Below are 14314 nucleotides of genomic sequence, written 5' to 3'. Positions count from 1 at the left end.
TGTGTGTGTGTGTGTGTGTGGTGTAGGAAGGTTGCTGCATGTGTCTGTATGTGCTCATCTAGTACTATTCATTAGACTGGAGGATTCAGTCTTTATCTGCAGTCGTGATTCAGTCGAGAGTAACACAGTTTTCACTCCTGCCTGATGAAATAACACATCAACACTTCAGAGATCTGCCTGGCACACCGAGAGCGTCCGCCTGCACATGAGAATGAAGACACATGCACACACATATATACACACGCACTCTTGGAGACGCAGACACATGCTGTGAATATGGGTGATGGCCAATCATTCTGATTCACAGAGAGAGAGAGATAGAGAGAGAGAGAGAGAGAGACGAGCTGAAACACAACCGTGAAGTCGCAACACAGACTGTTGGTACATGCTCAGTGGGTGAATATGCGTGTGTGTGTGTGTGTGTGTGTGTGTGTGTGTGTGTGTGTGTGTGTGTGTGTGTGTGTGTGTGTGTATATACCTTTCCTGTAGTTGTTGGTCAGTTAGTTGGAGCTGTTCTTTCATGGTTTGGTACCTGTCCCACCTCAGTAGCCTGGTACCGTCGTACAGAGCCAGCTCCCGGTCATGAAGCAACCTGGGACAGAACCGTAAAGAAGCTTCAATTGACGTGTTGTGTAGTGTGTAGTGTGTCATGTGTGTGTGTGTGTGGGATTTCTGTGTGTGTGTCTACCTAGACAGCACGGCCAGCGTGCCCAGGTTGACCCTATGTATGCCATCCAGCAGGAGCAGCTTGCCCTCCTGGGCGGCGGAGACGAGAAGGGACGCCCTCCACGCCGTGTCCCCGTTGGGGAGGGTGTATCGCTGCTGGAGCAGGTCCCTGGCCGTCATGTCCTGGTGGTGGGGTGGGGGAGAAGGGGGGTAGGAGATAAGGATGGTGGCACTGGCATGATAACCATCACATGGGAAAATGAGCTACAAACACCTTAACGTGAACCTTTAATTAGGTTTTCTAATTTTAGGGTTAACTTGATAGTTCCAGCCCATATGAGCCGTTCGGCAGATAACAGGTAGGGGTTCTGCTCAGTGCGGGGGAGTCAGGCAATGGGCACAGAGCTGTCAGCTTTGCTAACACGCCACTTTGTCACACGGGGGGACAGGCGGGAGGATGACAAGAGACGGACCAAGTCACACGCAATCTGTTCACAACCCCCCCCAAAAAAAAAACAAAAAAAAAAAAAACGTTCCTTGGCCAAAAAAAGCACGATTTTGCACCAAGGCTCAAAGTTTTGCTTGTGTTACAGGGAGGCAGAAAAAGAAGTATGAGAGGCAGCCACGGGACTCCCATTTGTCTTGGCCCTCCTGACACACATAATTCCAGAGAGCCATTAACGGGACGAGCAAGCCGAGCGGAGTGTCTCCGCCGGTCAGACACAGAGACACTCTTGGCTTTCCGTCTTCCACTCTGTCTGCCTGCTAACCTGGAACCACCCCATTTATGGCCGGCGTGTCTGAATGTCTGATTGCTTTTCTGTCCACCTCAGATATTGGGGGTGGGGGGAACGACGACAACGACGACATCACCTCAGGGTTCATAGAGACAATTTCTAATGAAACTCAAGGACCTTCGATGACTTATTCCAGCATGAGGACTGCACACAAAAGTAGAATTAATCATTCAACAACCGTTCTGTAACCGAAATGGCTCTTTTCACGAAAAGCGATGCAAACATAAATTCACCTGATTATGTACTGGTGAAGTCGGAGGTTGTTCCTGACCATCAAAAGAGGTTGATTTTCCAGATATTCTAACATTTTAAATAGTTAAAATGTTTAAGTGTGTGTATGTGACTCGCTGTGCGCCTCCTCTCCACCTTTCTGCTGGAATGAAGGTTTACAGGAGCAATCAGAGGGATTCTCCTCCTCTGTTGATCTCCATCATAGAAATGCTTGGTTATGTTTGGTTTAGTAACTATTGTGCATAATATCCGGGTGCGTTGCAAAGACATTTCACTGCATATATGTATGAAAGTATGTTTATGTATGTGACAAATAAACCTCTTGAATCTTGATCTTGAATTCTGAAATCTGGCCTGAGGATCAATGTGCAGAAGTACAATGAAATAATCCCATCGCAGCATTCGGTTGAACCCTCGGCCCTGTGTCTTCGGTTGTTGTCGTTTTTTTATCCAATGAGGCTTTTTATTTTTATTTTATTTTATTTTTTTCTTTGAAATTATGATTTTTGTGACAAAATGACAGGTGTGGGAAGACGTCACATAACTAACTAACTAACTAACACACTTGAAAACGTAATATAGATTTTGGCTTAATACATAAGGCTGGGTTAGAGGCTTAAAAGCCTATAATATAACATAATATAACATTTCCAAATTTTATAGCGCTTACATGCGATTAAAGTTTATTTGAATGTACATTTAGCAATTTCAATTTAAAATGTCAGCCCTGGAAGTTTGTTTCCTGAGGGTGAGCTGACTACCCCACTGACAGTTAATGACAAGAAGTCTAGTGGGGGAGTGGTTGGGCGTGGTCGGGCGGGGAGTCATCCAGTTATTGTTCCCACCGATGACCTGCCTCTGAAGTGTGAAAAAGCTTGGAATTCTCTGCTGGATCAGTTTAGGTGTAAAAATATTCAAAGCATTTGCTCTTCAGATATTTTCTGGTTTCAATGTGTGATACATAATTTGAAAGTTTATAATCTGCATTTTCGTAATCTGTAAAGGAAACTGGATGAAATGAAACCAAAGTCCCTTTCCCCACTTAGGAACCAAAACACCACACTCTGTCACAAATACTAAATTAAACTTATATTATTGTAATTATTTTATCTTTATTAGTTATTCTTTATTTTTGTATGACCTACTGACAATTTTGCATGCTCTAAAAAGCTCAATAATCAAAACCAAGAAAACAAACAAACAAACAAAAAAACACTATATATATATCCACTACTAATATATTTGTTGGCCATTTTCCCCCCAAAATAGGATTCTCAAAGCTGACATGATAAATTGCTCAGTGGAGGATTCTGCAATTCCCAGAGCACAATTGACCCCTGACCTTAGCAACCTATAAATAGCTGGGGCATGATGCATAAATACATAAACCTGCAGCACAAACACACAGACACACAGAGGGAACTCATTTCCTGTACAATTGCCCAGGAGTCTGCATTCCACAGGTCCACATGCAAACACACGCCCCGCACACATGTCCGAGCAGTGCTCCCCCGCTCCTTTAACCGCTCGGTTGAAACGGGTCCCAGGCCAAACAGGAATCCCGTGACCAGGTATCTGTGAGAAGTACCAGACGCAGGGAGCTGTAACCAAACTCCTCCACCTAATTAAACACTGCGCCCCACCGCTGCATGGCACAGGGTGACACCCCCGCTCCACCAGCCTCATACAAACCCTTTAAAATACTACCTCACTGTGCAGAGTTCGTCAGACCCCCCAACCCTCTGACCCTTCCCTTTCACACATCACAGGTCATGAACTGTAGAATGCCAGTTACGCGTTCCCTCAAGAAATGTGCTTCCTCTGCACATGCTGATTGAAACACACACATTGTCGATGTGTGTGTTTTATTGATCGTCTCCTTTGAGGTTCAATTCAACGTGTGGGTTTTCTTTTAAGTTTCCATACTTCCACACAAGACCATAGGCACGCTGCTCTGGGTGGTGTTTACCTGATAGAGCATGACCGGCTCTACGGCGTATCCCAGCATCTCGGCAAACTCTCTGGCGATCACTGACTTGCCACAACCCTAGAGGGCAGAAAGAAGCGCCGTCAACTAAAGCACACGGTTTATATTCAGGGATGTGAGTGCGCGTGAGTTTTTGTGTGTCAAGATACCTTGGCGCCTATCAGACAGATGTCTTTCACCATGTGTGACTGCGTCATCTCCGCCAGCAGGTGGGCGTGGCTTGGCGTGCTGATGAAGGCGGGGCTACTGTTGGGTGGGCAGGGCTCTTTTGTGCCCGCCGGGACCTGGACAGCGATAGTGAGGGGAACCCGCCACAATACAACGGTTAACTGCCGCGTCATAGGTGGATAATATTTTATCAGCATCACAGATACATTCTATTCACGGGCTAGGGAAAAAAGGGTTCTAATAAACAGCATCCTGGAATCCATAGGACTCATTTGACGCATTTATACATAAAAAGGAAACACAACTTCAAAGGCACGTCCGCAGTGACATCATTTCCCTCGGCTGTGAGCTCTACACGGACTATCTCTGTCCTCTGTAAACCCCTCCAGTCGTGATTCATTCACCAGCGCAGACTTTTGTTTTTTTCCCTCTTTGATCGAGGCAACAGTGGAATAACGGGCGAGAGGAGGCTTCTCCTTGGAGAATTGTGGTCGACTCCACTCTGTACTTGTGGTCAGAGATAAGGAGGCTGGGCCGCAGATTAGACCCGCTCAGTGTGAGCATGCGGTCTGACAAAGACAATGAATATCTCTGTGTAAAATCTTCTTTCCTGCCAGTGGCGAAAAATAAGTATATTTTCATTCACTCATAACATTTCTGGGCCACGGCCTCTGGTTGATCAGGGGAACTTTCAGATCACAAAAGGAGCTCCATGAGAGATTGGACTCCTTCACTCCAGTCGATTTCCTCTGTTCTGTCCCAAATATTTATTTCAAATTTGACATCAGAGTCATGATAAAACTAAATCTCGCTCTCCCTCCCTCTAACACATCCTGTAGCTTTGCCCACGCAGAAACAGGCGGCATCCTCACTACGACAGCAACACCCTTCCCATGGTTCCTGTGGGCACCTGGAAGGTGACGTCCTCGTCTCCGATGCGTAATGTGACATCTGCCAGACGCTGCTGTTCGCTGGCGGGAGACACGCTCCTCACGGCACTCGGAGCCAGCTGCCGACGCCTGTCCAAGAGCTCAAATCTCTGCAACGCAGAAAGTTAAACAAGCCTTTGAGTAAACATTGATAGTTAATCTCGTTTATCATCCACATCTACTTGTGTATGTGCGTGTCCTTACACTGAGGACGCCCTCCACAGCGTTGCATCCCTCCTTGGCCAGCATGCTGTGGTAGGGGTAGAGTCGCTGGAGCAGCTGCTGGGACGACAGCATGGGGAAAACATTCTGCAACGAAAGCAGAGAGTATCAGGCCCCGGTTACACCAGCATTTATAACAGCAATGTCTAGTAAGTCCACACACTCCAGCCACTCCAATAAGCTGTGTTCGAAAATTTGTGGCGGCGACCGAAAGGAAAAAACAAAGTTTTGGGTTGCATTGACCTCTGAAGGGGAAGCTTCAGGGAGGGGAGAGTGTTCTCCAAAATAGCTTCCGCTTGCTACACAAGAGATGCTGCATGGTTTCCTATGAGTCATGAGGCAGGAGTAGATGTGTTATTGTGCTTCTGTATTTGTCTGTGCCTCATCTGGGCTCATGTTTGTGGCCAAAGTCGCCGTTGCTGAGAGACCTGTTAACGGTCGGCGTAATGACTCTTTTAACTTCCCAAAAAAAAAAAAAGACAATTCCATTTCTGAGGAAGAAATTCAAGCACCTCAAGGACCTGAGTAGAAACCTGGGTATCACGCACAGCCTATTTCAAATGTGACCGGGCCTTAGGGGAGCAGAGTCTCTTGCTTGTGCATCTTTTCTCCTCCTGTTTTCTCAAGCCCCTCATTTCCGCCCCTTTCATGACTCTGCGCTTCTCTTCTCCTCCCGCACAATGAGGGGTGCAGTACGTTTACTTTCAGCATGCCTGCCGCAGCACGGGGGCCTCACCAGCATTTGGAGAGCGGGGGGAAGGTTGTCGACGGGGAAGTCGGGCAGGCCGAGTGTGGACGACTCCTGTGAGCACAGCGTGGTGGCCAGGGAGAGCAGCTGGGACACTCTGTGGACATGGAACAACACCATGGTGCTCAAAGCAGAAACACGCAAAGAGAATAGTGCCACATCACCCAAACAAGCAAGCAAAATCGGTGGAGAGGTGGCACGAAAGACAGGAAAGCAGGCATCCACCTCTCTGGGGCGATTTTTGGTCCCGCTGTGTACAACAGCTCCAACTGGTCCTGATAGGAAAACCAGAGAGGGGAGGAGTTTAAAATGGAAAGTGTATGGTGGTACAAATCATATGGGGAAAAAAAAAATTAATAAATAAGGATGAATAAAAGCACATCAGTGAGATGTTTGCTGCTCTGAGGTCATTTGCCTCTGACCTTGAAGGGTAGGTAGTAGATGTCTCTGGCCTGGAAGCGGGAGCGCAGCGGTGGATCCAAGGGGTTGCCCTTGTACTTGGGGACGGGAAGTGCCAAAGCAATGACCCGGAAGTCCTCACTCACGCGGACGATCTTCCAGGCGTCCAGCTCCTCTTTGGTGTGCTCCTGGAACAAGTCAAGTCGGGAGCCATGTTGTATTTTGAGAAGATTGTATGTTAAATGCATTTAAAATAGATTTAAATTACTGATATCGATGCCAAGTCCTGAACATTAGGTATTGGCTGACACCAAGAGATTGTCTGATCGATTTATTTAACAGTATAGAATCTTGTCAAAGTGATGATTGACACGTGAGGTTTTTTTTCATTGACTGACATCTAACATGCTTCCTTGTGTCAAAAAAAAGCATGAAAAAAAAGCATGAAAATCATGTTCCATATGGCTCTTGGTCGGTGATTTGGGGATGTTCTCTGATTCAATACAATGATATTGCGATATCTAATTCCTGTACCGGTGTCAGTACTTTAAGGTCATTATTTCTGTTCCTGAACAGTCCCTAACATTTCATATGTCCACCCATGAAGTGGTAATGGACTGATTTTGCATGCATGACTATCATCCATCCTGGACCCAGGTGCATACGACGCAGCCAAGCCTAAGAGCTGTGTGACTGAACTAACCTGGAGCAGCTTGTCGTAGCGCTCGGAGGACATGAGGAAGCGCCCGTCCTCCAGCTGCATCTCCCTATTCTCCAGCAGGTTGTTGAGGACAGGCAGCACATTCCTCTCGGCCTTCTCCAGCCCCTCCAGCACCAGGACGCGACCCTCGGTGGCCGCCCGCACGGCGCACTGGGGAGAGGAGGGAATAGACGGATCAATAACTGCTGAATCAATACCCTGAAAATCATTTGGCATAGCGGGACTGGCGGGTGGTCTTAAAGAGAGGCTGGGTAAAATGGATTCATTTAATGGCTAGATACTTAAAATGAGAATTATTGAAAAATTGATCATTTTCAGTCATAGTTATGAAATAATGATAATAAAGAAAGTATTCTGCAGCTTCTGGACCTGTAGCAATGCTAGTGCAGTTAAAAGCATTTGACACAAAGACTGATCTTACCCTCCATCAACCCTTACTGCCCATGCTCCATTACACAACAAGGGCCCAGCCATAAAGCCTTCCTGAGGATGTCCTCTGCATATTGTGTTCAGTATGGCCTCCAAAACTGTACTTCAAAACAGCCTGGTCTGTTTTAGGAAGGTCTATTTTTCACCCCGGCCACACTGGGTAAAAGTTACATTGAGTTAGCCAAGTTTGTGAATGACCCTAGGAGTGTTCGGGCGCGTGTACATGGGTAATGGGGCAGTGTGTGGTGTGTGTGGATGTGTATGCGCGCACGCTGCCTCGCATATTCCTGCAGAAATCAAAAAGCCTGGTGTGACGTCAAGAGACAGGAAACCGTAGCTGTCTGGGTGGACCGCAAAGCGAGTGGCCATGTAATTAGGTTAACATGTAAATACGTGGCAGGTTGTGTGGGAAGTGGAGCCATAAAACTATAGTGAGGACCAGATGCTCTATATTTAAACTTCAGATCCATTTTCGGCACCAACACTGTAATCACATAATTGTTAGAAATGCGCATGACGCAGAATGGCAAGGTGGTGGGGGGGGGGGGGGGGCACAAACAGGCTGTTGTTTTTGTGTTGGTGACTGAAAATCCAGAGAGGGCAATGTCCCATCACACACTTAATCTCTCACTCACAGCACACTGTGTTTCGGAACTTAAATATCTCACGGCATGACACTTTGTACTCTTCACGTTTGCATGTAAATGACATAACCCTGGTAATGATTGATAACTCCGATTACCCTATGCATCCACTTGGTGAAACCGACTTTTAGTCAGAAAAATGCCATGGGAAAGAAAACAAAACTTTTAGATATGGTGTCACCAAATTTAAACAAGTTTTCCATTACAGATCCATTTGCCCGAGGAGCGACCGCGGCATGTAGGTTTGAGGTTAGCTGAGTGACATAACAGCCTGCCAATGAGCAAGAGCTGGTAGGAGATGGAGGAGATATGGGCTGCGCTTACCTACATCCATCCCTCCCTCTCTACAGTATGTCTATATCGGTCCTACATGTGGGTTTTTGGGGGAGGAGGAGAGATGCGACTGGAGGAGACAGGGTCAAAGAGGGAGAGAGAAAATGAGCAGGAGGGAGAGGGAGGAGGAGAGGGAGCGCAGGGACTGACACATAAAGTCTGAATATAGGACTCCAAATCAGCCCACGGCCCTCAGGAATACTTGGATGTTATAGTTAAAACACACACACACAGACACACACAGACACACAGACACACACACACACACACACACACACACACACACACACACACACACACACACACACACACACACACACACACACACACACACACACACACACACACCTCCCACTGAGGTGCCCACATTTGCGAGAACAAGAGGCTCTCTCGAATCTCACCCAAGCATCGTTTAAACGTTCACACATGTGAGCGAGCACGCAATCAAGTTTGTGTACATCCATGCGGGCACACTCAAACAATCGTGCGCACTCATGCGCACACCCACAAAATCCACTGAACCTCCAGCAATTTCTTCCAATCCTTCTTACACCAGTCCACGCACCACGCACCCCCCGTCTGCAGAAATAAGATGATTCTTCACACCAATTAGTCCAATCAGTAAAGCTGTAGCTATTCAAGAACAGTTTCCATGGAAACAATAGACACCTGTTCTCATTTTGATGAGAAGGTGGGGGCCGCTTGAGAAGGGAGAACTTAAAGGGAGGGGTGGGCCTGAAGCGTTCTTCTGCTTTGTTTGTTCTGTGGTTCCGAATCCAGCACAGAATATGCATCTCCTACAGCAGATAGACCGTTTGGTGGAACATGGCAGAAGAGGGGGAGCAAACAGTTAACCATTCAGAGACAGCTTCTTGAACTTTGACCATAGTGGCAACGTGAAAATGAAAATCGTTATACATGTGCGCCTTCTACAGCATTTGGCGACTTTGCAAGGTGTCTATCAATTTGATTCTGTAAAAGGTTTTTTTTTTTATGCGATCAACGAAAAAGCAACTTTGACTGGCAAATGTTAGTAAATGCTGGCTGACCTCCCTTCCAGAGCCACAGAAAGAACAACAAATTTATGGAGCCACAGGGAGTTCCCCCAATTCCACCAAAATCAAGGGTGTGGTCCTAAGGTTAAAAACAAACAAAAAAATCAGAGATTTTTTTTTTTTTAAGTAAAAGGAAAAAGACATGTCTTTCTGTTTCCATAGAGATGTCTGATCCCTTATGCAACAGTTATTTTTAAAGCAGATGCAGTTATGTGCTAATTAGTTTGGAATGACACAACAGTCTAAATGTTAATTATTGCACCTCACGATAAAATCATCACTTGCCACCATTGACTTCAAGCAACTACGTTTAATGATTGTGTTTGGATGGGGCCTCTTCTGGATCACACAAGCAAGCACACACGCGCACACACACACACACACACACACACACACACACACACACACACACACACACACACACACACACACACACACACACACACACACACACACACACACACACACACACACACACACACACAGAGAGATAGAGGGGGATCTGATGTTGTCCTTAGAGAAATGAGCCCTGGTAACAAGGAGCTGGTGGTCTCCATGGTTACCTGACTGACACAGCCCTCGCGGGGCTGAATGCGGGGGTTGTGTGTTTGCATAAAATCCTCTTGGATCAAGCAAGTGGAATGGGAAAGACTCTGGATGGAATAGGAAGGGTTAGGGCAGCTGTGGTGTTGATTCAATGTGGACAAGAAAAATAAGTTGTGTCTAGAAATTATCTACAGTAACTTACAGGTCCAACAGGTTAGTACAGATCAGATCCAGATATTCACCTACCATTAATTACCCAATGAACACTTATCTAGCGGGAGGACAGAATGCTTCTGAAGAGGAGATTATATAAATGAGAGGCTATACGTTCCTCCTCAACACTACAGAAGAATTACTAATGTATGAATTTCTGTTAATATACCATGACTGACAGTGTCCAATTCGAGTATTTCATGCCTTGTTCTCCATACTGACCATGGAACACTATGTTTTCATCTTGTCTCTGGGCCAATGTAAGAAGGGCAATTAACTTATAAATAGATTGTATGTTGCTGACAGATTGATTCTGAAAAAAAGAACGGTCCACAGTGCATACAGTACATGTAGCCCAACACATTTTGACACACAGCTGTGTGGTCCTACCTGGTCTACATAGGAGGCTGTGCCTGAGCGGATCTCTCTCCTCTGTTTCAGGTCTGTCTCGGTGGTGTCTCTGGACAGAGCCACATATTCTACTTCACGCCTTGTCAGCTCCTGGGCAGAAACAAGACTTCAGGCATCGACCAGCACTATACACAGACCAGCACTATAAATCCGCATACAAGGTAACCTTTCACTGGATCGATGTGGTCAGAAGTGTATTTCTTCACTTAGCAATTATATTTAGGAAGACAGTGCAATCTGGACTTTTTAGGTGTTTTGATATAATGATTCAAAGATATATGCAGGCAAACTGGTGCTCAGAATTTATGACCAAACTTAGTTAAACCTGTCAATGACATGATAACAGGTTCTGTCACATCAAGTATCAATGTCCATTCTCTGACAATATAATCAAATATTATTTCTGAGTCCTTGATGTGGTACACGCCACCTGATGAATCAAAGTTCATGTAGAAATGTATGAAATTGTATGAAATGTTAGCTTTGAAATGGTAGGAAACATATCAAAAACTGTTGAATTTGACCAGAATACAATCCTTAGATGACATACATGTCAGGAATAATGTGAACTCCATATATATAAACATTTTTTGTGTATATTTAGTTGTTTGTTTAATTACAATTTCATCAAAATACTGAAATGGTATATTTCAGCTAAATATTAGGTTGTTCACTCATACTCAACATCATCAGCTCATATAAAGTAATACGTGTTAATTATGCATAACATAAAAAGTGAACAAAAAGGAAACAATACATGGTAACTTTGATTTTTGGCATCCGAAAAAGATTACCCTTGAGGACAACAAAGCTTTGGCAAAGATGCTTGTGTTTGTGAGTGTGAGTGTGAGTGTGGGTGTGGGTGTGGGTGTGTGTGTGTGTGTGTGTGTTCTCTGACCAGGTACTGCATGGCTATGGAGCGCCTCAGTGGTCCTGGGGGGCCAATGAGAAACACATCCTGGCCAAGTAGGTCTTTCTGCATGATCCATCGCAGATGCTGGGCTACTGTCTGAGTCAACGATTCTGAAACTGGCCAATACACCCACAATGATGCTTTCAGAATTTTTGCCATGGCATTTTAAGTGGGCATATGCACATGTACATGCATATCCCTATAGATTAAACAATAAACCAAATAGAAATCGGTCATCTCATCATTAATATGTATTAATGAATTATATATTCTTGTCACAAAAAAGGATTGATGATAATATCATCTTTCTGAAACCCAGTATGACATACGGTGCTTGACTGGAACAAGTTCTGGATTCTGTGGTGTCTTGATCTTGTAAGAGAGCTCTCCTATCTTCACTGTCTCACCTATGAGGATACATAGCCAAGAATGTTTTTTGCATATTTATCAATAATGTTGATAAATATTAAGTTATAGTTTATTTGCAAATCAAAAGTCATACAGGAAAGGTATGAATAAAATACGTTGTACATAATAACCATTCAACTAATCGGCAAACGACCCAGAGAGATCAAACAATAGCATAATAACATACCATAATTGTAAAAACGCATAAAATGGCAATGTGCACAAGACCTATAGATTTCCTAAACACTAGAAAAATGGCAATATATCATAAACATAAGAATTAACAAAAAAAATGGAAAAACAACGATTAAAAAAAAACCTCTATCAACAATTCACTGTCAAAATGGATAAGTGTGCAAGTTTGCACACACACACATTATATATATATATATATATATATATATATATATATATATATATATAGAATGCGAACGTCTACTGCGAGTACATTTTTATAACAATAAAATAATATAGTGCTGAAAAAGAGTGAGAAATACGTTTGTTATACTGTATCATCAGCCAATGGGGGTGAAAGATCTTTGACATATACTGGATCACTTTATGGATTACATTATGGGATGCTATATTCTCGGTGTGGGTGTTCTGGTTGTCCCGGGTTCCATCTGTTTACCTGAGGACGTGTTGACTAGTTTGACCTCATGGGTTCTGCACGTCCAGCCGTCTCTCCCCAGCACAGGTCCCAGGATATTCCTCAGTCTCCTCGCAGCGACAGCCGCCGTCGTGCTTTTACACAACATCTGAGAATGCATTTCGGTATACTATGGGTTTGCAAAACAGTATCCAAAACACACGAAGTTTTTCCAATAACGCTCCCACGGGCTTCTTTCATGCTGAATTCATTATCGATGTCATGTCATTTTGCCGCAGGCGGAAGATAATAAATGACGGACCAGGTGGTCCCACGGCTTATGTATTCCGTAGTGACACCGTATCTCAGATCTTTGTTCCGCCTCGCTAAATCCAGGATTTCATTCACAGTATTGTCGAGTGGTGTCCGGGTCCAGCCGGGCCGGAACCCTCATTTTTGCTCGGATTATTATTATTATTAAGGCCTCACAGCAAGAAGGTCCTGGGTTCGATTCCCGCCTGGGGCGCTGTTGGCACCGTGCTCCGGCGGGTTATCTCCCAAATAGGAGCCTTTCTGTGTGGAGTTTGCATGTTCTCCCCGTGCTCGCATGGGGTTTTCTCCACCTACCGTCAGTAAGGACCCACCTCAAAAACATGCACCCATCATCGTCTGACCAGCGATGGACACTTAACACCTGGTCCCCGGGCGCGTCCACGTATGCTGCCCACTGCTCCTGGCTGTGCCCCCGGAGGAAGGACAAGCCAGGATGGGTCAAAAGCAGAGGATCCATTTCACCGGCCACCATCAATGCATGTGCATGTGTGTGTGTGTGCAAGCATGTGTTGTAGTGTGGTGTGTTGCGTGACGAATAAAGACTGTTTCTTTCTTTCTTCTTTCTTTCTTTTTCTTCTTCTTTCTTTCTTTTTCTTTCTTCTGTTTCTATTATTATTATTATTATTATTATTATTATTATTATTAATAATAATAATCTTCTTGGCGTTTTTCGTGCTAAAAGTATCTGAAACAGGGCAACAGCAGTACGCACAGACATGGTTGCAGTCTCGTTAAAACCGGGACGTTTCAGCCATCACGCTGTTCTGGTTTGATCAATATCTATGTCGATTTGGAGTAGAAATGAGTGGGGAAAAAAGTGTTGCAAATGAACGGGAAGTAGAAGAATGTTGACGCGATTTGAGTTTGTTTGTTCAGTATTAGTTTCAGAAGCCGGGGTGATTTGTGACATCATCATCCGGCGGTATATACTGTACCCCCAAGCTTCATCTCTCGGGTAATTCGCCTCCAGCCTTGTGGAACGCGTAGCGCTCACAGACAACATGCATAGACGGACAACCTGAGCCGATGCTGCATTTATGGGGAACTCTGAAAACTGGAACTCTTGCTGCGTTTCACTAAACCCTGAAAACTATAATCGGTCACACAAGGCGCTTTCTCAACACAGGAAGTTCAAGTTCAAGTTCAAGAGATTCAGTGAACCTTTGGAGGATGGGGACTAATATCACAAAAGCTGAAAGAGTCATAAAAAACAGAAAATGAAGGTGAATGACTGATTCATTTACCTTTCTGAAGATGGCCTTTGTTTTTGTAATACAACTTTGTTTAAGTTGTAAACTGTTCCTTTGAATTTCTGAAGATGCTTTTTATTTGTACTACAAAGATACCTGTCGTGTGATCTTTATAAATACTGTGATATTTTGTTTTGTTGTTTTGTCCAAATGTTTTGGCCAACTTTTCAATAAATTGGTGTGTTATATGGAACCTCGGAAAACTGTAATACCTACCTACCACGGCTAAACTGGACCCTGTGCATTGCTGTCGGCAGCTTTATTTTACTTCTGTTCTTGGTGAATTGTTGATTTAGGAAGTCTGGAATATTTCCCCCATTTT

General features: G+C 44.6%; 2 protein-coding genes across 3 annotated transcripts in view; one reads left to right on the top strand and one right to left on the bottom strand.

Annotated features, from left to right (window-relative positions):
• vwa8 (von Willebrand factor A domain containing 8) overlaps positions 1 to 12694 on the bottom strand; it is a 62805-nt gene extending 50111 nt beyond the window's left edge. For both annotated transcript variants that reach the window (XR_013844643.1, XM_080019240.1), the window contains exons 1-14: positions 12452 to 12694; positions 11742 to 11819; positions 11398 to 11528; positions 10479 to 10589; positions 6851 to 7018; positions 6171 to 6335; positions 5974 to 6023; positions 5737 to 5845; positions 4983 to 5087; positions 4760 to 4888; positions 3831 to 3965; positions 3664 to 3741; positions 689 to 849; positions 479 to 592 (exon numbers count right to left, since the gene is read on the bottom strand). Coding sequence is in view for 1 of the 2 variants with exons in the window: in XM_080019240.1 (XP_079875366.1) it covers positions 479 to 592; positions 689 to 849; positions 3664 to 3741; positions 3831 to 3965; positions 4760 to 4888; positions 4983 to 5087; positions 5737 to 5845; positions 5974 to 6023; positions 6171 to 6335; positions 6851 to 7018; positions 10479 to 10589; positions 11398 to 11528; positions 11742 to 11819; positions 12452 to 12590 (1673 nt within the window). In the remaining variant the exon portion in view is untranslated. The remainder of the gene's footprint in view (positions 1 to 478; positions 593 to 688; positions 850 to 3663; positions 3742 to 3830; positions 3966 to 4759; positions 4889 to 4982; positions 5088 to 5736; positions 5846 to 5973; positions 6024 to 6170; positions 6336 to 6850; positions 7019 to 10478; positions 10590 to 11397; positions 11529 to 11741; positions 11820 to 12451) is intronic.
• The window catches only part of dgkh (diacylglycerol kinase, eta), a gene marked incomplete at its 3' end in the record, with an annotated part of 48748 nt that continues 45877 nt past the window's right edge, over positions 11444 to 14314 (top strand). The window contains exon 1 of the mRNA XM_080019242.1: positions 11444 to 11465. The remainder of the gene's footprint in view (positions 11466 to 14314) is intronic.

Source organism: Zeus faber (genome assembly GCF_960531495.2).
Source record: "Zeus faber genome assembly, chromosome: 18".
In the NCBI taxonomy this organism is placed as follows: Eukaryota; Metazoa; Chordata; class Actinopteri; order Zeiformes; family Zeidae; genus Zeus; species Zeus faber.
The sequence above is the reverse complement of the archived record's forward strand: the minus strand, read 5'-3'. Positions and strand labels throughout refer to the sequence as shown.